Here is a 25,683-nt window from a genome sequence, read left to right on the forward strand (position 1 = left end):
TTAAAAACAATGTGGAGCCAAAAGTTCTTGAAAAGTGAAGTAAAATGAGAAGAAACAGAAGATTCAAATTGTTTTATAATTAGTTCTACTAAACCAATGTTGTCATTAAATTTAACTCATGAAGTTATTTTTTTTCTAATCCATTCAAAACCAGGATAATGATGGTTTTTTTTAATATTTACATATGTACATATTTTATACAGTTTATATAAGAAATGTGCATTAGTTTAATATAGATTATAGATTATATTATCGTTAGCAATTTTACTGCAACAATGAACTGTGTATTTAATTGCAACATTGATGATTCTTGGCTCTTTTTTTCTTAGGGGTTTCGACGCTCTTTTTAGAAAAAACTTCCTGTATTAAATTGCACATACTCTGCATATCTTTGGATATGATTGACTGACCTTCCTTTAGTTGAGATGTTGCTTCTGCTAAATCAGACTTCATTTCTGTTTTTACTGTATCGATAAAATCTTTTGTTTGTTTTAAACTATTGCCAATGACAGCTTGAGCTTGATTTACTGAATCTACTTTTGAGTGTAAGGCTTTCACTTCATTTGTATTTGTATCTAATTGTGTAAGTTGTCTCGACATTTTTTCAAACCGCTGTTCGTTATTTGTTAATCTATCTAATATATTTTCAAACTGCTGTTCGTTGTTTTTTACTTTTTCTGATAAATTTTCTAACTGTTTTTCGTTGTTTGCTAATTGTTCTAAGATGTTTCTATTCCGCTGTTCGTTATCTTTTTTCTCTTCATTATGTTGATGTTGAAGTTTGTTTCTTTCTGCCTTTAACTTGGTCAATTCCGGTTTAAAACCTCCAAAATCTCTAACTGTGGCTTGAAGTTTTTCTATTTTTTTATTTTGTTCAACAACTAATTGTAGTAAATTTGCCTCCCTCTCTTGGTCGAGTTTATTTGTCATATGCATGTAAAGTCGTTGATCATCGTATCGCTTCATTAGTAACTTTTGTTTCACGTTTATCTTTTTATATTCGTTTGGAGTGCGATGATAAATGTTAACTGTACTATCTGTTTCTCCACGAACCTCCTTTAAAATTAAAATAAAAACAGTTTATATTTCTTTTCAATTTTTAATGCTGTTTTATGGACAGGATAGAAAAATTACAAGTTTTAAAAAGAACCAACAGACATTTACAGACACTTTTCAGTTAGAGACGAAGTGATGATAGGAATATATATCACATGACCGCTATGGAGGGGGGGAGAATAATACGTTCAAATGGCAATGATTTTCAAAAATCGAGGAAAACTAAACGTGTTGTTTCTCAAGACATTCCACCGAATGCACCAGATTTTTACGACAGTGAATAATGTTGAAATCTGAAGTTAAGGGACCTTATAAACATTAAAGTTGTGTTTTCATTGTAGCAATTTAAATCTGAAATATAATTTTTCATTTAGGGGCCATTTTTTTTGTCTCAAGAAATTTACACCAAACAGAGGTTAAGTAAATGCATGTGTGGGCAAGAAATTCAAAAACTGTTCCCTCTAGAAAAAACACCACTAATGTATGGCCCCTTTGTTTCTATGTTAAATACATCAATTTCAAGCAGGCACAGCTCTTAAGTCTTTAGTTCAAATACGGTGACAAGCGTTGAATTTCAAAGTAACACCTAAGGATGTCTTGTACTGAAAAAGACAACATATAGATATCAGAAGATTTGGTATAAGTGCCAATGAGACAACTCACCAACCAAGTAACAATTTATAAAAGTACATCAGTATAGGTCAAGGTATATAGGTCAAGGTATGACCTTTTAATACGGAACCGTTGCTCACACTGAAAAGCATACTATAAGGGCCACAAAAATTACTAGTTGAAAACTTTTTAAACAGGAAAACCTAAACTCTAATCTATATAAAAACGAGAAGCGAGAAACACTTATGATTGATTGATTGTTGGTTGCTTTACGCCACATTAGCACAGAATCACTTATGAACCACATAAACAGACGACAACCACTGAATATCAGATTCTTTTAAATGCATATAGGAAAAAACAGGTTCCCGGAACTTTAGATGAATCATAACAGGTAATGACAAACAGGGAAACATTACATCTCTTTTTTTTATAATTTAAAATTTTAAGTCACAAAGTGTTCTAAAATGAAGTCTCCCGTCTGCAGTGTTCTAGATGTGTTCGTGCAGTCCATATAAACTCCGAAATTAGACTCAGTCAGAGATATTTGCATTTTCAGAAGATCGTTGGAGTTTTGTTGACAATTTTATTTACCTTAAAACATCAAGCTAGTTTGAACCTATTTATTCCATTGGATTTTGTTTAAGTAAAAACGATTCGGTATAAAAAAAAAACCAACTCTATAGGATATTCAGATACTTAAACAGTAAAGTTGACAATTATGTTGGTATAATATTTCTTTTTAAATTGTATAACAGAGTTGGTTATTTTTTTTTAATTTTGTCTATTGTTGGCCACAATTAAAAGGTGATTTCTTTGTCGAAACAATTACCATAGCCTTTTTTGACAAAACGTTCGGAGTATTTGCGAGGACTGTAGAAAAAGAAAAAGTAAACAGTAAAAGTGACGTCACCAACATACAACTTTGACATGTGTTTTCTAGTAATAAGCATTGTGTATAAGTTTCATAACATTTGGTTGAGAAAAATGAAAGTAAGAGAACAAAAAATCAATTTTCAGTCATACGGACTAACGGACAGATGAACGGACGGACAGACAGACGGATAACGGCATACATTAATATGTCAATCTTTCAATGATTTGTCTTACTGTAAAAATATGAATGAATGTAATGTTCAACTTTATGGAAATATATATGCATGATGTTAGTTACCCAATCTTATATCAAACATGTTTGGTTATCTGATTATGCCATACGTATAACCTTTAATCATATGACAATATAGATTTTCTATACATAATGTTTTATTACGTTTAAGTTTTTTCATAAAAATTCTAATGTGTGCATATTGCCAATACATGCAATATCTGTTTCCAGCTTGAACTCCTATCAATCATCGTTTCTGGTGTGAACAGAAGGGATTCTAGTCATGTAATTCTTAATAAAGTTTTAGTTTGTAACCCGGATTTGTTTTTTCGTAATCTTTTTATTACTTTTGAACAGAGGTATACTACTGTAGCCTTTATTTAGCTTATTACTTTTTTTATTTACTAAGAAATCTTTGTTTGTCGTTCGTTGTGTGTCTCAATTACTTTGTTGAAAACTTTTAGATTTCTTTTATTTGTATTGAAAAGGAAGTAACTCTTTAAAGCCAACAAAAAAAACGTGTAAGCTTTGAATATGTTTAACGAATGTACTTCGATCTTTCAGCACAAATTTCTTCGTCTGTTGACACCTTTCAGACTTTTCCTGAACACCGAGTTGTTTTTATGTGTTTATTTATAAGACATGTATTACCAAAATAAGACTTAGTCATGATTTAGCTATAGAATGTGGTCGCTATTCGGCAATTCCAAGAAGTAATAGACTATGTAGTTTTTGTAAAGACGACATTGAAGATGAGATGCATTTTATTTTGAAATGTCATACTTATCCAGGTCTTAGATCTTATTTTATAAAACCATAGTATTGGAGAAAACCTTCTATGTATAAATATATACAATTAATGAGTTCTAATAATCTTAAAGAATTATGTAATATGGGTAAGTTTATATTTCGTGCACAAAAATTCAGATCTAACATGATGTAATATGTCTAACACATTACCTTCTGCTATCTATGTATACTTGTGTAGTTTATATGTTGTATGCCTATGGTTGTTATGACTTTGGTAAATAAAGATATAAGAAAACATCATTATGAAATGACGTGCTATCTTTTTTTGTTTTGAAAAGGAAGTCACTCCTTACTAACCCCATATGGTTACTAACCCTATATGGCAACCAACCATGTATTTTTAATGACACTCTATATCGAATATATAAAGTCACCACGTGTAGTCTTTATCCCATATCCATATAGATCTATTGGAGGTAAGATATATCTCTTAATCTATCCACAAACTACTAGCATCCCAAGCCTACTGTTTGTCTGTGTTAAAAAATATGTTTATGACACTTTTTTAAAGCTTAAAAAGTTGTTTTTTTAAATTAAATTACCTGTGGCATATGTGCATTGCCTGAAACATGAGGAATACGACCTAAAAGAGATAATGAAAAGTCTATAAATTCTATTTTATATCAATGATTGTTATTTTTGACTAAATATTAATTAGACCAATGACCATACACCCCTTATTAAGGTTGTTTATATTCGAGCGGTAATCGGGCAGGACATGTGCCATTTAATTTGATTTGAGAATAATCTGCCCTGTTTTGCTCTTGATTTGTTCGTTTCACTTGAAATGGTAATACTGAATATGTTTATTTATACTTGAAAAAGTTTTGAAGGTATTTCAAGAAGTGACAAATACATATTTGATTGAAAAATTAGTTTTTCACGTGTTTCATTTTCTGTTTATTTTCGTGAACAGATGGATCAGAAAATTTAGTATGGTGTCGATCACCAATATTTGGTAACATCATATTTCGGGATTTTTTTTTTATAATACACTTGGTTTATTTGTTATAGACAGTAGGTGGTAGAAATTATTGTATAGACAACTTCTTTCAGCTAAAACCAATATGATGACATCACAATGCATGTTTGTTGTTTGTATAAAATTGAGAATGGAAATGTAATGGGGAATGTGTCAAAAAGACACCAACCCGACCAAAATAGAGAAAGTAAGTCTTCAACACAGACATTACGAACCAACAAGATTTTCGCTGTGAAATAAAAATGCAATGACCGAATGTTTTTATAAAATATGTATCATGCTTGGTTTGATTGAGCTTCTAGTCATCATATCGAGTTCGGTTTTACTTCGACTTAGATATCAATCGATCCAAATACTGAATTTGGATTTTCAAGCACATATTGTGTACTCTGAGTAAACCGTTTGACTCAAAATGACTGAAAATTTTTAGCGTGTCCGAAGATATGAGCCTTTGATTCAAGGGTTGGTATTTGTTGCTGTATATTATTTTTGCTCTTTTGTTTATTAATGGACATGAACCGTACCATTAGTTTTCTTGTTGAATGTTTTAAGATTAGTCATTTCGTAGTATTTGATAACAAACTACGAGGTATAAGTTTTACAAATTTTTGTATGGTGTTAATGAGTTGTTTTAAATTATTCAATTTGGTCTGTGGTTGATAGTTATTTAATTGGTAATCATACCACATCTTTCTATTTTTATATGTCAGATTTGAAAGCTGGTTTAAGAGTCAATTATGTCATACTCTGGGGATGGTGTTGATCAGTAATCAACAGTTATTTGATGTTACGAATAATCATTGATTTGGTCAAAAAGATAAATAACCTGTTAACAAAAACCACTTTGACTTTTCAATAAAAGAAGGATTATCTATCCCTATAAATAGATATAGAAAGATAAGGTATGAGTGCCAATTCAAATGGAAATAGATAACCAAGCTCTATTTGACAAAACTTCAACAATCTTTGGTTCCTCGATGATCCCCAACGTCGCACCTTATTTGTCCTTTTATCTTATTGATTGAACGTTAGTGATGAGTCTGTTATAGAAAAAAGTAAAATCATAAAAATACTGAACTTAGGGGAAAATCAATTCGGAAAGTCCATAATCACATGGTAAAATCAAATAATAAAACGTATCAAAATGAATGGACAAGAATTGTCATATTCCTGACTTGGTACAGGCATTTTCAAATGTAGAAAATGGTGGATTAAACCTGGTTATATAGCGCTAACCCTCTCACTTTAATGACAGTCTCATAGACGAATCGCGCATTTCAAGTCTGGCGTACACAATTTTAATCCGGTTTCTTTGTTTTGCTTATACCCATTCTGAACATAGAAACTTATTGACAGAATAATCCCATTATTGTTTTCATTTAAAAGAGAGGCGGCGAATGTTGAAAACATATCTTGTTTCAGAAAGAGGTACATATACTTTTTTTTATAACCCACTGTGATTAACACACACAAATTATACATAACTGATACCAGAAAGATAGTCCATTTTTATCAACTTTGAAGAGGTACTCATGTACACTTTTATCGGTGTCAGATCGTAAAACGTTTGTTTTAATGGATGCTCTTTTGACTGCTATTAACTGAAAACTATGCTGAGAAACAGCCTTTGTTCTATTTATATTCTATATCAGATTGTTGTTTTAATACGACCATATTGTCGTCTTAAAGAAAATTGACAGATTGTTCATCCACATTTAGTGCTAAGCATATTTTCTTTTTCTAACGTGAAATTAAAAGTAAAGTGACCTTAATAACCGAAAACGCTATCTATGCAAGTATATATATATAACATTGAACTAAAAATTAACATTAAATCTCACCGAAACGAAATAGCACATAACAACTGAAGGTGACATTAAACACCGGTCGATCACATACCAATAAATAAATTAATGAATTCTTAAAACCATCTAACTGTTTAGTATACAATTTATATAATTTTGTTTTATTTTTATTAATTGTTCATATAAAACTGATCATCGATACCAGCTTACAATATTGGTCACCGTGTAAGTGTCGTTTCCAAAATAATAAAATCATAAAAATACCGAACGCAGAGGAACATTCAAAACAGAAAGTCTCTAATTAAATGGCAAAATCGAAAACTCAAAACACACTTACGATATTCCTTACTTTGCATATGTATTCTCTTATGTAGAAAATGGTTGATTAAAACTGGTAATATGGCTAGCTAGACGTCACACTTTGTTACAGTTGGTTAAAATTCCATTGTATTGAGTTAACATTGTGTTATAATCGTTATAAACAAATATGTAACAAATGAATACAAATAGGCATAAAGTCGAAGCACATTATGAAAATGAAAGACAAGCATATAAGAATTTACCATAGCACAATAACACAATGACGGGATGTACAAGGACATTAGCAAGTCATATGTAACAAAGAAACACAAAAAGGCATATACACAAAGCACATCAGCAAAAGTGAAAAACAAGAATTCAAACATTTTTAACACAGCACAATAAGACAATGACAGGATGTATAAATAAGGAGCCACTTCAAACGGATAAAATAAAAAAACAGACTAAACAAACAGTTAAAGTAATTTTCATAAAGACAAATAAAAGAATACTATAATACGTTATTATGAAGATAAACAACGTCAGTACCAAGACTATATAAATCGTGTATAACATGTAAAGTTGAAAGAGAATATTTATCAACAAGTCAAGGTCGAGATACCTTCCGATAAACTTTTTCAGAAAAGGGACGAGTAATTCCTCGACATATACCTGTCTTGTCAACTTTCTAGCGGACACTGGTCACCAATTGACAAAGTCTGAGTATAAGCTGGAAGGTTTTTAATAGCGAATAAGTTAGGGAAATATAATGCCCATATGCAGGTAAAGTTGGTATATTGCTATTAAAGAATATATATATTGCAAGTAAATGATAATTTCAAAATTCAAATCGACTCGTTTGTCATAAACTTTGTACCGAGTTTGCATAATCCGAGTTATAAGTCTAACAATGGGATGAGGAAACCGTGTCTGTTGTTTCTTTAATTTTAAGTTCATGGGGATATATCAATGGAACCCAATTAGAAAAGTCTGTATTATTAATGGACAGAACATCATCAATATATCTGATATGAAATTCAAGACCTGGGTTGAGTTAAATATCATAGCAGCTACGTAGCGGCTACGTAGCTGCTATCAATATATATGTAATAACTAGTCTATAACTACACGTTCAAAGGTCAACATCTACGTAGCACTACGTAGATACTACGATATTGAACGCAGCCCTGGTTACTTTATTTTCTTGTTTTTGAAAGACTCGTTTATTTAACATGGATCACAAATGATTTTGTCAAATTGAAATGGGTGGCTAGAAAGTAACCTAACTGCAATAAATTGACTTTCATCATATGCCAAACTTCTAGAACCATCTATAAAATAATTCTATAATACTACAAGGGAATAAAAAGCTTCGTGAAACTGTCTCCAGTTACCACTTGTTTTCCAATATACGCTTTCACAACTTAAGCTGATGTAAAGACACGAACTAGTATTAAAACAATCTATCTTTCTTTTTAAATTCATTTCATGAAACGAATTATATGAAAATATTTTGTTGGGGAGGGGGAGGGGCATCAAAGACCTTTTAAATCTATTAATTCGCTTTTCAGACGCAAATTATGTATATACTGGTATTTTAATTGTTAGCAATAGATTGTACCATTGCATGTAGAATGTTGATAATTCCCCATAAAATAGAAATGAAAGGCTGCAAGTCCTTCACGTCTAACATCATTGACATTCATATGTTAAGAACTGGCGTTCCGTAGGAATATGGATCTAAAAAAGCGATTCAGATGCCAAATATTTATAAGATATTATTTGTTTGTTATTGCCTTGGATCTATATCGCTGCTAGTGGATTCATAGATTTTTTTGTTCAATATACAGTGTTATGAATTAGAAGTTATAGCATTTCTTTCATAAATCTATTATTGATCAATACGGAAACAATTATAAATAAATTACGGTTTCATATCTATCAGGTTAAGTTGACATAAGAGGGAAAGGGCTTTTGATTTAAGGTACTTTTGGTCAGCTATCCTTTAAACATGTATAATGTAAACTCCTTTAAATAAACTTTTTCTAACAATTTACCTATTCAACACCGTAATAAGATCATTGAATATTGTTTTTAGTGGTATAAATATTGATTTTGTTATCAGTAAATTAAAAGTAACTAAATATTACTAGTATGTTATATACATATACATATTTTTTGATCTACAATCTGTCGATACCTGTAACTTGGCATTGCACAAGGTCATGTTTTTCTCTGGCAATTTTTATGACGTCTTTACACTAAATCAGTTGGATGTTGGATGTGTACGGATTGATAGTTTAGTATTAGATGCGTGATTTTTTTTATAAGTTGCTAGTGGCTTTGAACTGGCTATCAGATATTTGCGAGTACTCTCAGATCTGTTCATTGTATCTTTTTGTGTCGGGATGTATTAGTACCCGGCCACGTCCACTTGTATTTTTGTCCATCTGATAAGTTAAGTCTTTTTCAACTGATTTTTATAGTTCGTTCTTATGTTGTACTGTTATACCACTGCCCCAGGTTAGGGGTGGGATACTGCTAATGTGTTTAACCCCGCCACATTATTTATGTATGTTTCCTTTCGCTGCTGTATGTTGGTTTTTGAGAACATTCACTTCTTTTCTTCATAGATTAAAAATATACTACTACGCCATGGCTAAAAATAAAAGACAAACAGACAAATAATAATTCAGAAGACACAACATAGACTTAAGAATAAGTTTTAAACACTACCCTTACTTTCGCTGCTGTATGCTGGTTTTGGAAAATATTCACTTCTTTTCTTCTCTGATTTGCTGCTATGATGAAGAGTCGGTTTAAAGCTAACAAGTTCCGAATCTGAATAAAAATGTTCGTTAAAGCAATTAATTTGACATACATATATAATGGATAAGATCAATTATTATTGCATGATCGGGATTGTACGAATAACTACACAGTATGCTAGTTTTCACATTGAATGTACTACCCTTATCTGCCAAATAAGCGCACACTGCAGTACGATTTTATCTTATCGACTATCTTAAATTTAGACGAAGTTACTTCTAGATATCAAAATGTTAATACAACAGCACACATAACATTCAAATATTTAGTTTGAAAATAAGCATCACTTAGATGTCTTTTTTAAAAGCTTTAAAACATTAATTATGTATTTTTAAATGTAAGTTTCTTTTAGAACACCGCTTTTTTTATAGGAACATAACTTTTGGTCTGACCAGGTGCTTTATATTACTTAGAATAAAACAAGCCCGCTGACTTTATAGAGGACATGGTTACCAATCTAACAAGAGTTTTCGCCCCTGTTATATTTAAGATTATGCGTACAGTGATATAGTTCATTAACCGTAAATATTAAAGACATATTTTTTATTTCAGGTCCTTCGTTTATGACCTTGAAATTAAGGTCAAGGTCATAGGTCAATTTGACGTTTAAGATTTAGATCTTTGCTTAGGACTGTGTGCATTAGGGTACAAGACATTATGACCCTGAAACAGTAAACTTGAAGTGAAAAATCGTTTCTCTCAGTTAGAAAAAAATGTATAGAAACCATATAATTTTGGAATCAGCGTACAATAAGCAATCATTTGACCTGGTAATGACATTATCAACCGAATTTTAATAGTTCCATATCAAAATTAGATCTTTATGGGTAAAAAGACCTTTAATTGTTCTCTGAACAATTGGTTTTTAAGTTTACTTGTGGTACTTTTTATGATATACTTTATTTTACAAACTATGTTTTTGACTTTTATTGTCACTTTATGTTTAAAATTGTCTCATTGGCTATCATACCACATCTTCTTTTTTATATTAAATCGTTATACAACTTTCTGGTTTTACATGTTTAATGTTTTCTAATGACGCAAAATCGAGGAAATAAATGTTTGATTCACACATATCGTAAGTAGATATTTTTTCGACCAGTAATATTTGAAAATATAACTTATGAATACTGGTTCTGTCCTTGTAACTTATTATAAAAAGGAAACTCATAGATTGAAAATATACTACTACTCCATGGCTAAAAAAAAAGACAAACAGACAAATAATAGTGCAGAAGACACAACATAGACTTAAGACTAAGTTTAAAACACTACCTTTCCTTTCGCTGCTGTATGCTGGTTTTGGAAAATTTTCACTTCTTTCCTGTTCTGATTTGCTGCTATGACAAGGAGGCGGTTTAAATTCATCAAGTTCCGAATCTGAATAAAAATGCTCGTCAAAGCAATAAATTTGACATACATATATAATGGATAATATCAGATTATTACATGGCATGGCTCGAGGGCTGATATTGACCGAGGGCTGATAATACATGCGATATGAAAAATGACATGTTATGATCTTTTTATCATATGCTTCAACAATGGAGAAAAATAACTGTTTCGTATATTGACCCTTTTACGTGTTTCTGTAATAGAAGTTCAAAGATGGAAAAGTTCACGGACTTTGGACCCCAAATTTAGTACTTTCGATATGAATTTTTTCTATCATTTGCCTCAACAGAGAAGAAACACATTTTAATATGGACGAATCGACAAAAGCAATCAAAAATTATCAATACACATAATGAAGACTGTTTGACAATTTTTTGTAACTTTCTAAATTATGTTTTAAACTTTTGAACAATGTATTTATTTAATAATATTTTTTTTTTGTTTTTTTTTTCATTATTTCACAAAATATACTTTCCAGTATCTAAATGATTGTTTTGTACACTACTTTGTAATTGTTTTCACTGAAAACGTAGCAATGAGGTGTGTTTTCCGGAATTTGCGGAGTATCACCGGAATGCCATGTGATAACGTTACGGAAATGCATGTAATAACAATCGAAGCATGTGATAAACTTTTCATATCAGCCAGCTTAGAACCAATTCGAAAAATATGGAATTTACGTTAATTTAATGGTAATACTATACAGTAAAAATCATATGTTATTTAGTCTAAGTATATGATAAGATCAATTATTGCATGATCGGGAGTGTACGAATAAATACACAGTATGCTAGTTTTCATATAGAATTTACTAACCCCGTATCTGCCATATAAGCGCACACTTCGTAACGATTTTATCTTATCGACTATCTTAAATTTAGACAAAGCTACTTCTAGATATCAAAATTTGAATACAACAGTATGATAAACATTCAAATATTTACAGTTTGAAAATAAGCATCTCTTAGATGTATTTTTTTCAAAGCTTTAAAACATTAAATTATGTATTTTCCAAATGTAAGTTCCTTTTAGAACACCGATTTTTTATAGGAACATAACTTTTGGTCTGACCAGGTATTTTATATAAATTAGAATGAAACAATCCCGCTCACTTTATAGAGGATGTACATGGTTACAAATCTAACAAGAGTTTTCGCCCCTGTTATATTTAAGATTATGTGTACAGTGATATAGTTCATTAACCATAAATATTAAAGACCTATTTTTTTTTATTTCAGGTCCTTCGTTTATGACCTTGAAATTAAGGTCAAGGTCACAGGTCAATTTAACGTTCTAGAATTAGACCTTTGCTTAGGACTGTGTGCATTAGGGTAAAAGTCATTATGACCCGGAAACATTAAACTTGGAGTGAAAAATGGTTTCCTTCAGTTAGAAAAAAAATGTATAGAAACCATATAATTTTGTAATCAGCGTACAATAAGCAATCATTTGACACTGGTTATGAAACTATAAATCGATGGCTAATAGTTCCATATCAAAATGGATCTTTATGGTTGAAAAGACCATCAATTGTTCTCTGAACAATTGGGTTTTAAGTCTACTTGTGGTACGTATTATGATATACTTTATTTTGCAAACTAGGTTTTTAACTTTTATATGCACTTTATGTTTGAAATTTTCTCGTTGCTCAAGGTAACAGGTACGTAAATGGCTTGTCCTGCGATTTTTAAAAGAAATTGAATGCACGTAGAACTTTTAAAAAGATAATGAAAAATTGAAAAATTTAACTTGGTAACCGATCTAGTTTCCGAGTTCCAGACATTTGAAAATGGTAAGGAAACAACATAAAGTAAAAAGACGTAACGTCAAATTTGAACCAAAAATAAGAATTTTAAAGCTTAATTTATTCTGCAGTAAAAACCAATCCTACGATTCTATAAAAATTGAATGTTTTTAAGGTATTATTTTCCTTTCTTTTGATATATAATTTTCAAGGGGTCACCGAACTCCTTTTTCATATATCAGCCGTTGAAAGGGTGTTGCTGACGGGAAATTAGGGGAATATCATGACGTCGCCGAAAGGATTACGTAACGTCAAGGCTATCGTGAGCTTAAATCCATCAATTGGAAATACAAATTTAAAATTTTGATGGATTCAGTCGAGGATTATACCAGGCAATGGGCTAAGCGCGAAAAGGAGACGTAGACACTCTTTCCGAATGGATTAAGGCAGTGATGTCGTTAATACAAATCAGAATTAAGAAACTGAATGGGTTCATCAATGTCCATGCTACGTCAATCTTGAAAGACCCAAATGTTGCTAAACACCTATCCGACCTCCATGATGAATATGTTGTTGTCCCCGCAGACAAAGCCCCAAATAACATAGTTTTTGTCTGTAAAAGTCATTACATTAATTGCTTGATAAACGAATGAGGTATAGACAATTCACTTGGAAACTCAACATATACCCTCACGACACTTACCAAAGAGGAAATCCTGGATAATCATAGGTCTGTTCTTTGTTCCTTTGGTATTTCAACCAATGATGAAGAACTGGATCTTCCATCACTGTATTGGATACCTAAACTACATAAGTGTCCTTACAAACAATGGTATAGTGCTGGGTCTTCCAAGTGCTCCACGAACCTCTTTCTAAATTATTTACATCTATTTTATCAGCAATCAAAGACGGGCTTCAATGTTATTGTGAAACTGCCTATTCTAGAGGTGGCGTCAATCAAATGTGGATACTTAAAGATTCCAAAGATCTTTTAGAGTACATACAATCTAACTCTCTTTCATCTTGTAACAGTATTAAAACCTTTGACTTTTCTACTCTTTACACAAGTATTCCACATTCCAAACTAAAAGACAAATTAAAAGAGTTGGTATTACTTTGCTTCATAAAAAAGGATGGCCAACGTAGATAAAAGTATCTTGTCTTAGGGAGGGATAAATTCTTCTTTGGAAAGAATGACTCTGATTCAAACAAAAAATTCTCTGAAACCGATATTATCAAGATGCTTGATTTCTTTATTGACAACATATTTGTTACGTTCGGAGGACGTGTTTTTCAACAGACTGTCGGCATCCCAATGGGAACAAACTGTGCCCCGCTACTTGCCGACTTGTTTCTTTATTATTATGAGGATGACTTCATGCCGAAACTTCTTAGGAAGAAAGATAAGAAGTAAGCATTATCATTTAACTCTACTTTCCGCTATATAGATGACGTTTTTTTCACTAAACAATTCAAAATTTTGTGACTATGTGGAACGCATCTATCCCATCGAATTGAAGATAAAGGATACTACAGATACAGTTAAGTCGGCTTCATATCTTGACTTACATCTAGAAATTGACAATGAGGGTCGGTTGAAGACAAAACTTTACGACAAGAGAGATGATTTCAGCTTTCCAATTGTGAAATTTCCATTTCTATGTAGCAACATTCTAGCAGCACCTGCATACGGGGTACTAGTTTATATCTCCCAATTGATATGATATTCCCGTGCTTGCATTTCCTATCATGATTTTCTTGATATTGGGTTACTGCTCACAAGGAAGCTATTAAACCAAGAGTTCCAAATGGTGAAGTTGAAATCATCCCTTCGTAAATTTTACGGACACCATCACGAGTTGGATGACCGTTGTGGAATAACCGTTTCACAAATGATATCGGATATGTTCCTTACGTCGTAACTACAATCCCCTTCCCTTTCATGAATGTGACCTACCGAATTAGACTATTTACCGGATTTGTCATCACATTGGCAACACGACGGATGCCACATGTGGAGCAGTATCTGCTTACCCTTCCGCAGCATCTGAGATCACCCCTAGTTTTTGGTGGGGTTCGTGTTGTTTATTTTTTATTTTTCTATGTTGTGTCATGTGTACTATTGTTTTTTGTTTGTCTTTTTCATTTTTAGCCATAGCGTTTTCAGTTTGTTTTGGATTTATGAGTTTGACTGTCCCTTTGGTATCTTTCGTCCCTCTTCTATATCAGCAGAATCGTCAAGACAAAGACCGCTTCATTATTTTTTCAGCACTATTATTGTGTCTGAAAAAAAGGACGAATTACCTATTATTATTTTTTTCAGTGATTATTCAAGATCCTATGGATTTATAACTAGTTTAAACTATTTAATCAATTTAAACTAAATCTGTGTTAAGCATTGTGTATAAGATTCCTAACATTTGGTTGAGGCAAAGTAGAGTTAGAGAACGGAAACCAATTTTGGAGCGGACGGACGGAGTGTAAACCTTAATGTCCCTCCGCGCGACGGGTGCATAATAAAACACAACAGTAACATCCATCAAGTTCCAAATCTGAATAAAAATGTTCGTTAAAGCAATTAATTTGACATACATATATAACGGATAAGATCAATTATTATCGCATGACCAGGACTGTATTAATAACTACATAGTATGCTAGTTTTCACATTGAATTTACTAACCCCGTATCTGCCAAATAAGCGCACACTGCGTTACGATTTTATCTTATCGACTATTTTAAATTTAGACGAAGTTACTTTTAGATATCAAAATGTTAATACAACAGCACACAAAACATTCAGATATTTACAGTTTGAAAAAAAACATCTCTTAGATGTATTTTTTTCAAAGCTTTAAAACATTTAATTATGTATTTTCCAATGTAAGTTCCTTTTAGAATACCGATTTTTTTTTATAGGAACATAACTTTTGGTTTTGACCAGGTGCTTTATATAACTTCGAATAAAACAAGCCCGCTGACTTTATAGAGGACATGGTTACCAATCTAACAAGAGTTTTCGCCCCTGTTATATTTAAGATTATGCGTACAGTGATATAGTTTATTAACCGTAAATATTAAAGACCTATTTTTTTGTATTTCAGGTCCTTCGTTCATGACCTTGAAATTATGGTCAAGGTCATAGGTCAATTCGTCTCCCTCAGTTAGAAAAAAAATTGTATAGAAACCATATAATTTGGGAATCAGCGTACAATAAGCAATTATTTGAGGCTGGTAATATATCTTAAAACCGAATAGTTCCATATCAAAATAGATCTTTATGGGTGAAAAGACCTTTAATTGTTCACTGAACAATTAGTTTTGAAGTCTACTTGTAGTACTTTTTATGATATACTTTATTTTGCAAACTATGTTTTTAACTTTTATATGCACTTTATGTTTAAAATTGTGGCTTTATGACTTTTGTATGTTTGTATTTAAGTCGATTTTGAAAATCTCACTAGAGCTTTTGTTTATTTGGTTTTTTGAATATCGATTTTAAATAAAACTTTGAATTGAACGACCGAATGGGACCAACATGACACATTGAATACACAAACGAAAAGCATTGAAGCATACCTACAAATTAATACTCTAACAACAAATTTCTTTTTAAAAAAAATATGTGATTATATAAACAAGAGGATAGTGCAGGATACAACGTGCCAGCTCTTCACCATGACAATGAAATTAACAATTATAGGTCACCGTAAGAAATTAGAAAAATCCATACCACGAGAAAATAGACTGTCTGATTTATGTGTTACTAAATAAACGAGAATCAAATATGATATACAGCAACAAATCACAACCACTGAATAACAGACTCCTAACTTGTGACATATAGCATGTGGAGGGGTTAATAGTTAACAAAGATACAAGGCTTATTGTTTATTATGCCAGACGCGCGTTTCGTCTACGTGAAACTCATCGGCTCATTTCAAAATAGTTAGAAAGCCAAAGAAGTACAAGGTTGAAGAGAAATGTGAACTCAAAATTGAAAAACATGCCAAATACAGTTAAGATAACATATGCTTTGGATAAGAAAATCCTTAGTATTTCGAAACGGTTATTCATTACATTACTCACATAAACAGAAAATTTATAAAAATGACTTTATGATTGATAATCATGTTAAACAAGTTTCTAAATCCCCTCCCCTAACATGGAACAGTCTTGGAACAGTACAACAGAAAAACAAACTATGAAAATCAGTTGAAAAGGGTTTACTCATACGAAGGATACGAAACACAATTACATCTAACAAAAACACAGCATGGAAGTGGCAGGGTACTCATATATAACTATGACAATAAAATGAGTAAAATAACAAAAATACAGAACTCCGAGGAAAAGACAGATCTGAGATTACTTGCAGTTACTGACAGCTATTTCAAAGTCTATCTATATAACAAATGATTGAAGAATAAAGAATCAATCAGTCCACATCCAACATGCAATGGATTAAGTGGAAAGTTATCGACAGATTGCGGAGCCATAAATGTACATGAATATGTAAAAATAAATCTTGTCGTTGGATTTTGATTTACTGATTACAAAATCAATATTAATATTAATACAAATAAAACAATATTCAATGTTGAACTTGTTACCACTTCGATTGATTGTTGATTCACTGTTGTTCAATACCGAAATTTACCTAAAGGAACTTACTTTGAATAAATCAAATGTAAAGGGAAATAAATGTAAATGTTGTTTACCGTGCCTGGAAATTTAAAAACAATCTTGGTAAACTTAATTTACTGTTTACAAATTTTTGAATTTTTTGAAATACAAAGGCTTTCTACCTTAGGCATAGATTACCTTAGCTGTACTTGGCAAAATATTAAGGAATTTTGGTGCTTAATGCTCTTCAACTTTTGGACCATATAAGTATTTTTATTCTAAATTACATTATAAAAATACAAAAAAATATATCTAAAAAACAATGATGGTTACATGACAATGTATTTTTTTTATATATCAAATACTACGTAAAAACTAAATATTGATACCATAGTTTGTTTTCATAGCTAATTACATTCTTGCATTTAGGCTTGGGTTGACATTTACTTCCACACGGTATACTACTTTTTTTTCTCCATTTGAAAGTTTTGGTTTTGCACGATCCTTTTAATTAACACATTTTGACTGAAGTCTTGTGCCATTCCATTTGTCTACGATATCTTTAAGAAGCTCTAGATCTCAAACATCGTAGCATGATTGCAATATACCATACTCACAAGATAACTTAAATTAACTATGTTACTTTCCAATGACTTCTTGTGTAACAGTTCAATAAGATTTTGTTTGGAATTTATCTTTTTTAAAAGTCGACATATACACATTCATGGTAATACAATATGTCGATACATGTATTTTAAATCTTAATACATTAACGTATTACTGAAGGCGAAGCGTACGTAATTGCACGACTCTAGCAGAGTACAGGATTTACGAAGTTCGTCGTTAGTTACGCAAGTGATCTCCCTTACTTTAAGAAAGAAAAATAGACACACGAAAGAGAAACGATTTCGTGCAGTCTATCATGAGTCCAACAAGCACGGTTGTGTAGTCTTAAAACCACATAAAAGTTATCTGTTTTAAATGCTGCGTCCTCAATGCTCTTCAACTGTTCACTTCTTTGGCTTTATAACTATTTTGATCTGAGCGTCACTGATGAGACTTATGTTGACGAAATGTGCGTCATCCGTATTAAATTATAAGCCTCGTACCTTTGATAACTATTATAACATAATTCATTTAGGAAAAGCAACAAGAAAATATGATATTCCTTCAAGCTTTTATGCGAATTGTAGTTTAGTATACAGCTAAACATTGTAGGATTGTTAACGGTGAAGTCGATGAAAATCATTGATTATAAAATAAATCAGCATTTGAAAATCATTAATCTGCAGACCCTTTTATATTTGAATCTGGATGGAATTATTGAAATATTGAAAAAATATGAAAAACAATATAAAAAATATGGTTAATGTTAGTTAATTTTAATTATGCTTGATTAGTAATTACTCTTAATTTAAATTATAAATTATGTAACAAAATAGTATTTTATTTTAAACTTACCTTTGGGTCTGTGATATTCAGAATGAACCATCTTTTCTTCTTCACTTCCATTGCTCATGGAAAAATCATACGCTTTATCTGTCCATGTAAAAGATAATGGCATTAAGGAACATCGTTTTTAATCTTGTGTCAAAATATAAGTTATTAAAGAAACTACTTACAATGCATTTAGATGTAAAAGATTTATCTAAAAATGGAAACACCTTATCATTTCCTTACAACAGCCGTATAGCAAAAAACACATCTATTGTATTTGTAGATAGTAATATCAAATAGTGTGCTGATTGTTGATGAGGATTATCTGGTATGTTCTTGTTTGTCATCATAAAATACTTTATCAATTGATTCAAAAAGTCTATCAGATGATGATCTTCGAAAACTTCTATCAATGATATAATAACATTTAAGAAGGTAGATTTCGCAAAACATTTTTGTTTTGCATTGACAAAGAGCATAAGTGGTCGACATGCTTAGCGCGTAGGGCATAGTACAAGACGTTTTAATGCCACGATATCCCGGAAGCCTGAGTCCAAATCTCAACCAGGAAAGAACTAAAAAATGATCCCGCAATTATACAGATCTAACATTTTCGGGCTGTAGACGAATTATGTATACAAAATATTTTTTCGGACTTGTATTACCGTCACCAGTGATCCGATGGATAAATCTGTCGTACAGTTGTAAATGGTTCAGACGTCTAAAAAAGTGAAAATTCCACGACATACGGTTATCCATCCATTGGATCACCAGTTAAGCTGATACGAGGAAGAAAACTATTTTATATTCATGTTTACTCTAAATATCAAAACAACAATGTTAAATCTTCCGGAAGTTTGTGTTTTTTCCTTGCACGGATTTGAACTCGGGATATCTATATCGAGGAAATAACTGCTGCACTGTGTCTATCGCTCGTGTATGTTCACATTATACGTACTTCATTTAGGGCGTACTCCTTGCACATAAATTGCTATAGAATTATACATTGAATTATACACTAAATAAGTTGTTCGGTCACCATAAATTACAACAGTCGACCGATATGATGTGTCGGTATCTCAACTCACTAGCGACACGGTTGTGATATCTATTAGCATTTTTCATAAGTATAGAATTCCATAAAACTTAGCATATAACTATTTTTTTAGCCTGGCGTTTATTTAATTTTATCCCGAACTAACCTCTGAAAAATGAATCAATCTCAGTTTCTTCTTCACTATGGTGGCTTTGATTGATTTTAGTTTGTTCGTATCCACTTGCTTCTAATGTAAAAGATGGTTGCAAATAAAGAAGCAAAAGCTATTTAAACATTGTCCTAAACTCTCTCTCTCTCTCTCTCTCTCTCTCTCTCTCTCTCTCTCTCTCTCTCTCTCTCTCTCTCTCTCTCTCTCTCTCACACACACACACACACACATCCGTTTTATCAGATTATCGGATTTCAAATTTTCTCATTGGTATATTATAACTTATCTCTCCCTTTATTTAACATGTAATTTTCTTCCTTTAAAATGTATCAGCTGTAAGTCTTAGCTTAGTTGTGTCCTGTTCACGATTTTTCGCCTTTGGTCTGAACGTGGCATGACGGGTTATACAGTCATCACCTATGATTCCCCAAGGTGTGTGCTACCTTGGCGTGTCTTCTGAATCGGTTAAGGAAATAACCTAGGGTACAACTACTGTTGACTTGATGTATTGTCCTTTTAATTCAATGAGCTCAATTATAATACATACAATGAAGAGGTTTTGACAAACATTTCCCCTCTACATCTACATTACAAATATCTTTTTATTTAATATAAAAAGCAATTTTAGGAAACATTCCATAAAAGTGCAAGGTTTGGCTATCTATAGAACCAGGTTCAACCCAGAGTTGTTCTTAAAATGTCCTGTAGCAAGTCAGGAAAATGACAACTGTTATCTTATATATCGTTTCTGTCTGTGTTGAATTGTTGGTGTCTTTTTTTGCACTAGCTATAAAACCGAGTTCAATCCATCATTTTCTACATAAGAAAATGCCTGTAACAAGTAAGGAATATGACAGTTGTTATCGATTAGTTTGATGTGTTTCAGCATTTGATCGGGGAATTTCCTTTTTAAACTTTCCTCAGAGTTCAGTATTTTTGTGATTTTACTTTTTTCAGTGTTTCTGTTGTTTTGTTGTTTTCCTCTTATAGTTGGTGTGTTTCCTATAGTTTGTAACTCTGGTTTGTTTTTGAGGATTGAGGTTACGACATAAAGAACACATCCGATATCATTTGTGAAACGGATATTCCATAACGATCAACCAACTCGTGATTGCGTCTGTAAAATTTACGAAGGGATCATTTCAACTTCACCAATTAAAACTCTTGGTATAATATCTTGCTTGTGAACAGCAAACCTCTATCAAGGAAATCATGATAGGAAATACAAGCACGGGAATATCATATCAATTGGGAGATATGTACTCCGTATGCAAGCGCTGCAAGAATAGTGCTACATAGAAGTTGAAAGTTTCGATTGGGAAGCTGAAATCATTTCTTTTTTCGTAAAGTTTTGCTTACAATCGACCTTCATGTCAATTTTAGATATAGGGCAAGACATGAGCAGACTTAAAAGTATCGGTTGTATGCTTTATCTTTAGTTCGATGGGATAGATGCGTTCAAAATATAGTCACCAAATATTGAATTATTTAGTGAGAGAACATCATCTTTATAGCGGGAAGTAAAGTTCAAGGATATTGCTAACTTCTTATCTTTCTTTGTGGTCTTCCTAAGAGGTTCCTGTATAAGAACAGCCACATAATAACAAAGAAACAAGTTGGCAAGACCAGAGGAACAAATGATTCCAATTGAAAAGCCAACTGTATGTTAAAAACACGTCTTCCAAAACGTAACAAATATGTTGTAAATCAAGAAATCAAACATATTGATAATGTCATTTTTTAGAGATTTTTTTGTTTGAATCAGAGTGATTCTCTACAAAGTAGGATTTATTCCTCCCAAAGACAAAATACTTGTATGTAACATGTGTAAGAAAAGTTAACTTCGTAAAGTAGTGTCCCTGCACATAACTTGTTCATTCATATCGCCTCATTTCATTAAAGTGTGTGTTTTATCATGTTATGCAATTTAGTGTGTGTTTTTTTAATTGTCATCTGGTCACAAACTTAACTAAATAGTGCAGTATTTCAGCTTAACTAGTGATCAACTATTGTCTTTGAACTTACCTTTTCGTCTATAAGATGTTTGGGGTAACTTAACTTCTTCAATGGTATGGGTACTTCTTTTAGTAGATTTATACCCTCTTCCTTCTTATGTAGTGATGTAAAATATACATGTATTCAGATAACAAAAAAGTATATCGACAATGCATTTAGAATACGGCAACACATTCTTTGAGAACAACACTTTTAAACCTCTTTATATTCTTTTTAATATACAAAAATGTGTGTCTTTTGATTGCAAAGTAGCATATTGATTGATTGAATGACTAAGGGGCAAAGACTGTCATATTCATGTTCACTGATTTGACTCACTTCTCATACTTAATTCTAACCTACTAAAACGTATATCCAGTGTACTAGGTCTGAAATAAACAGTTAACAGCGCATGGGGACACGGCAATATATATAGTATACGGCAAGTAAATAATGCATTAGTGATGTTTCTTAGCTAGTTTTGACAAAATTGAACTTAAGTGACTGCTAAAAGGGAATTATCATTTCACTATTTCACTATTTCACTTTCATTAATGATTGAAAAAAATCATATTTTGTTTTTGTATTTAACTCTTATCCAATGCTTTTAACCAAACTATTGAATACATCCACTTCATTTAAATTTGGATGGATATTTGTATAATTGGCAATTATAACATATCTCCTTATTTTTATATAGATATCGTGAAGATGTTAATGTTTTGCATTCAGAGAGACAGAGCATATATCATGTATATTGTAACACAATACTTCAGCTTTGATTGACATTGTAGTTGAAATTGTTAATTATATGGAAGTTCTTTTATATCGAAAAAAAACTGTCCATGAGTCATGCGATTATATCAATTAGGAATGTTCAATCGACTCATTCAAAAAGTCTATACGATTAAATTCGTTGTTTTCACATTTTATAAATATATCAAAACAACAACTTTTTATGTTCACTAAATGAGAAAATCAAATAGTATCATAACTCTCCAAAACAGCATCTAGAATTTGATGTGACTGTCATTCAAATGAGAGATTTAGATAGCCATAAAACCAGGTTTAATCCACCATTTTCAACATAAGAAAATGTCTGTACAAAGTCAGGAATATAACATTTGTTATCCATTCGTTTGATGTGATTGACCTTTTGATTTTACCATTTGATTAGTACTTTGAATTATCCTCATAGTTCAGTATTTTTGTGATTTTAGTTTTAGTTTTCATGTTCATTAGAAATGATGTCTTGATTTGTCGCAATTGCTTTAATTCTGCATTTGACTCTTCATTCCAATCTAAAAACATTGATTAAATGCGGGAGGCATATCAACCAAAACTAAATATATTCGAAACCAAAGCTGTTCAGTCATATATTCAAAAGCGCATTCAAAATCTACGACTTACAAAGCGAGCACGAGTTTCTAACCATTTTAAAAAAAAACCTGATAGATTTATTTTTGGCTTCGTGGAAAAACTCAAGATATATTTGATAAGACACCAATTACAACATGTGTGGTAAGGAGATTGTTTTCTTTCGATTATCTTTCAAATGTTGATACTTAATTATGTTAATATTGCTCAATAGTTTACGCTTACCTTGCGAATAAATTCTATAAGAAGACTCCGTTTTTGTGTTACTTATCGTCCTTTTTAATTTTATCAGTCTTCAGTGTCTATATTAGGTTTTAGACTTGAAAATAAATTGGCCTCGTGAACACTGTTGAGATATAATCCTTTAAATTTACTACGGTCTTAAGTTTAAATCTCATTTTTACCTACGATGGAAACTGGTGTCTTAACTCCACTGGCTCTCCGCAAGGGAATTTTACCTATCTGGCTCATCTTAATGAAACTGAAAATAAAGAATAGTCAATCGCGTAGTGGAATTAACTATTTGTGGATTCTTATAAATTCTATATATACAGTTGGAAAAAAGTATTGCAACACCAAATTGAAATTGAAATGAAAAAAATACTTTCGATTTTTTTGTGATATAATTTGGTAAAATAGAACTAGTTAAACATTAGTTACATATTACCCGAGTTTAATCAATAAGTATCGAATCGATAAGTTTTTATCTGCACATGCAGCTGCTGTACCCGTAAACAGCAAAATAGATGTTTTTATCCTCTTTGTTTTCAACACTATAAATAATCAAGTTTTTGAATTAATGTGATTGACACCTTGTAATGGGTCCTTGACAACTCTTAACTGCAGCAAAATGGCAGATTATCAGCATAAGAGAAGCAGGGATGTCGCTGTAACAACTGCATGTATTGTGGGTCATCACCATTCCACTATAAGTCGTTTTGAGAATAAAAATCAGACAAAAACGCTGTTAAAGACCTTCCGAGATAATGAAGACCCCCTATACCATTTGCTAGAGAAAATCAAGCATACTGAAGGTTGGTCAGAAGGAAACCCATTGCATACAAGACAATCCTAAAAAGAGAGTGGTGGCCATACAGGAGCCTTTTTAACAAGAACTGTTCGGGATCAACTCATCGCTACTGGTTATCGTGCGATAAGACCATTTCGGAGACCTTTGCTTGCGAACAGACACACAGTTTTCCGTATCCAACGTAGTGCAGAGCTCGCAAAAGTTGGAAATTAGCATCGTGGAGGAAGATCCAATGTTCAAATGGAATTCGGTTTATCTTCCTTGGCCCGATCGTAGCCCGGATTTGAACCATATCGAGCATATATGGGACACCATTTGGCGGAAAGTGCGCGAAAGGACACACTAGTTCAAACACATCATGAAATAAACAATGCCCTTCATTAGAAATGGTTGCTGCTACCTTAACAACATATTAGTCGATTTATGACAGGAATCAGAAGACGTTGAGATGCGGTTATCCGTTTGATTGGAGGCTGCGCACAAAGTACTAATTTTTTGGCGTATATCGATCAACCATGATGTGAAAAGTCATCTGAAAATTAATTTGCAAATGTCTGACATTGTAAAGTTCGACTACAGTAAAAGTTGTAAAATGCATTTTTTTGTACAAAAAACACTTCATTTTGTAATTAAAATTGTGATTTTTTTCAAATATTTTTTGTTCGTTTCAATGCTTATGTTATCATAAACTATGTTTCAATAATATTATACACATATTTTATTATTTTTCATCCAAAAAAAGAGACCGATTTTTCAAGTTTAAAAAAATCAAGGTGTTGCAATACTTTTTTCCATGTGTATATAACTTTTGGACTATTGTAAATCTCGGTCTATTTCTGAAATTTATTCTTACATACTTTTGATTTTTTAACCTTGTATGCTAACATTGCCTATGTAAATTTTAAAATTGTTTGTTTGCACATTGAACTACAAATTTATGTGACGTATAGAATTTTCTGACGTCAGACACTCAAATCAATGAATGTGTTCGTAGATAGGTTCTGTTTATTTAAAGCATCAATGTAAATATAACGGAATGTGATGAGACTGTCATTAAAGTGAGAGGGTTAGCGCTATAGAATGTTTTTAATCCAACATTTTCTCCATTTGAAAATGCCTGTACCAAGTCAGGAATAAGACAGTTCTTGTCCGTTCGTTTTGATACGTTTTGTTATTTGATTTTGCCATGTGATTATGGACTTTCCGAATTGATTTTCCTCTAAGTTCAGTATTTTTGTGATTTCATTTTTTCGTAATCAGCGATATCTATTATCGATTAAGATGTGAAATAAGGCCGTGGTGGAATACGAATTCAAAGGTTCCTGGTTAGATTCCCGTTCGGGATGAAAATTTCATGAACTCAATTTTCGGC

General features: G+C 31.8%; 1 protein-coding gene across 1 annotated transcript; it reads right to left on the minus strand.

The window, feature by feature from the left end:
* Positions 1-288: 288 nt before the first annotated feature.
* LOC134694162 (centrosomal protein Cep290-like) lies at positions 289-18,831 on the minus strand. The gene is made up of 5 exons (XM_063555160.1): positions 18,729-18,831; positions 10,778-10,882; positions 9,416-9,514; positions 4,129-4,169; positions 289-1,056 (listed from the first exon to the last, which is right to left on the minus strand). Exons 1-5 carry the CDS (start codon positions 18,829-18,831, stop codon positions 289-291), a joined length of 1,116 nt encoding a protein of 371 aa, XP_063411230.1.
* Positions 18,832-25,683: the final 6,852 nt, after the last annotated feature.

Source organism: Mytilus trossulus, chromosome 13 (genome assembly GCF_036588685.1).
Source record: "Mytilus trossulus isolate FHL-02 chromosome 13, PNRI_Mtr1.1.1.hap1, whole genome shotgun sequence".
Lineage (NCBI taxonomy): Eukaryota > Metazoa > Mollusca > Bivalvia > Mytilida > Mytilidae > Mytilus > Mytilus trossulus.

What these genes read in the sequence shown, in the direction of transcription:
- LOC134694162 (XM_063555160.1), bottom strand. Translation starts at nt 18,831, where the DNA reads ATGCCATTATCTTTTACATGGACAGATAAAGCGTATGATTTTTCCATG. An exon ending in TGAATATCACAGACCCAAAG is followed by an intron (nt 10,883 to 18,728) that starts GTAAGTTTAAAA and finishes ATTTTTATTCAG; the next exon opens with ATTCGGAACTTGATGAATTT. An exon ending in GCAATGCACATATGCCACAG is followed by an intron (nt 1,057 to 4,128) that starts GTAATTTAATTT and finishes TTAATTTTAAAG; the next exon opens with GAGGTTCGTGGAGAAACAGA.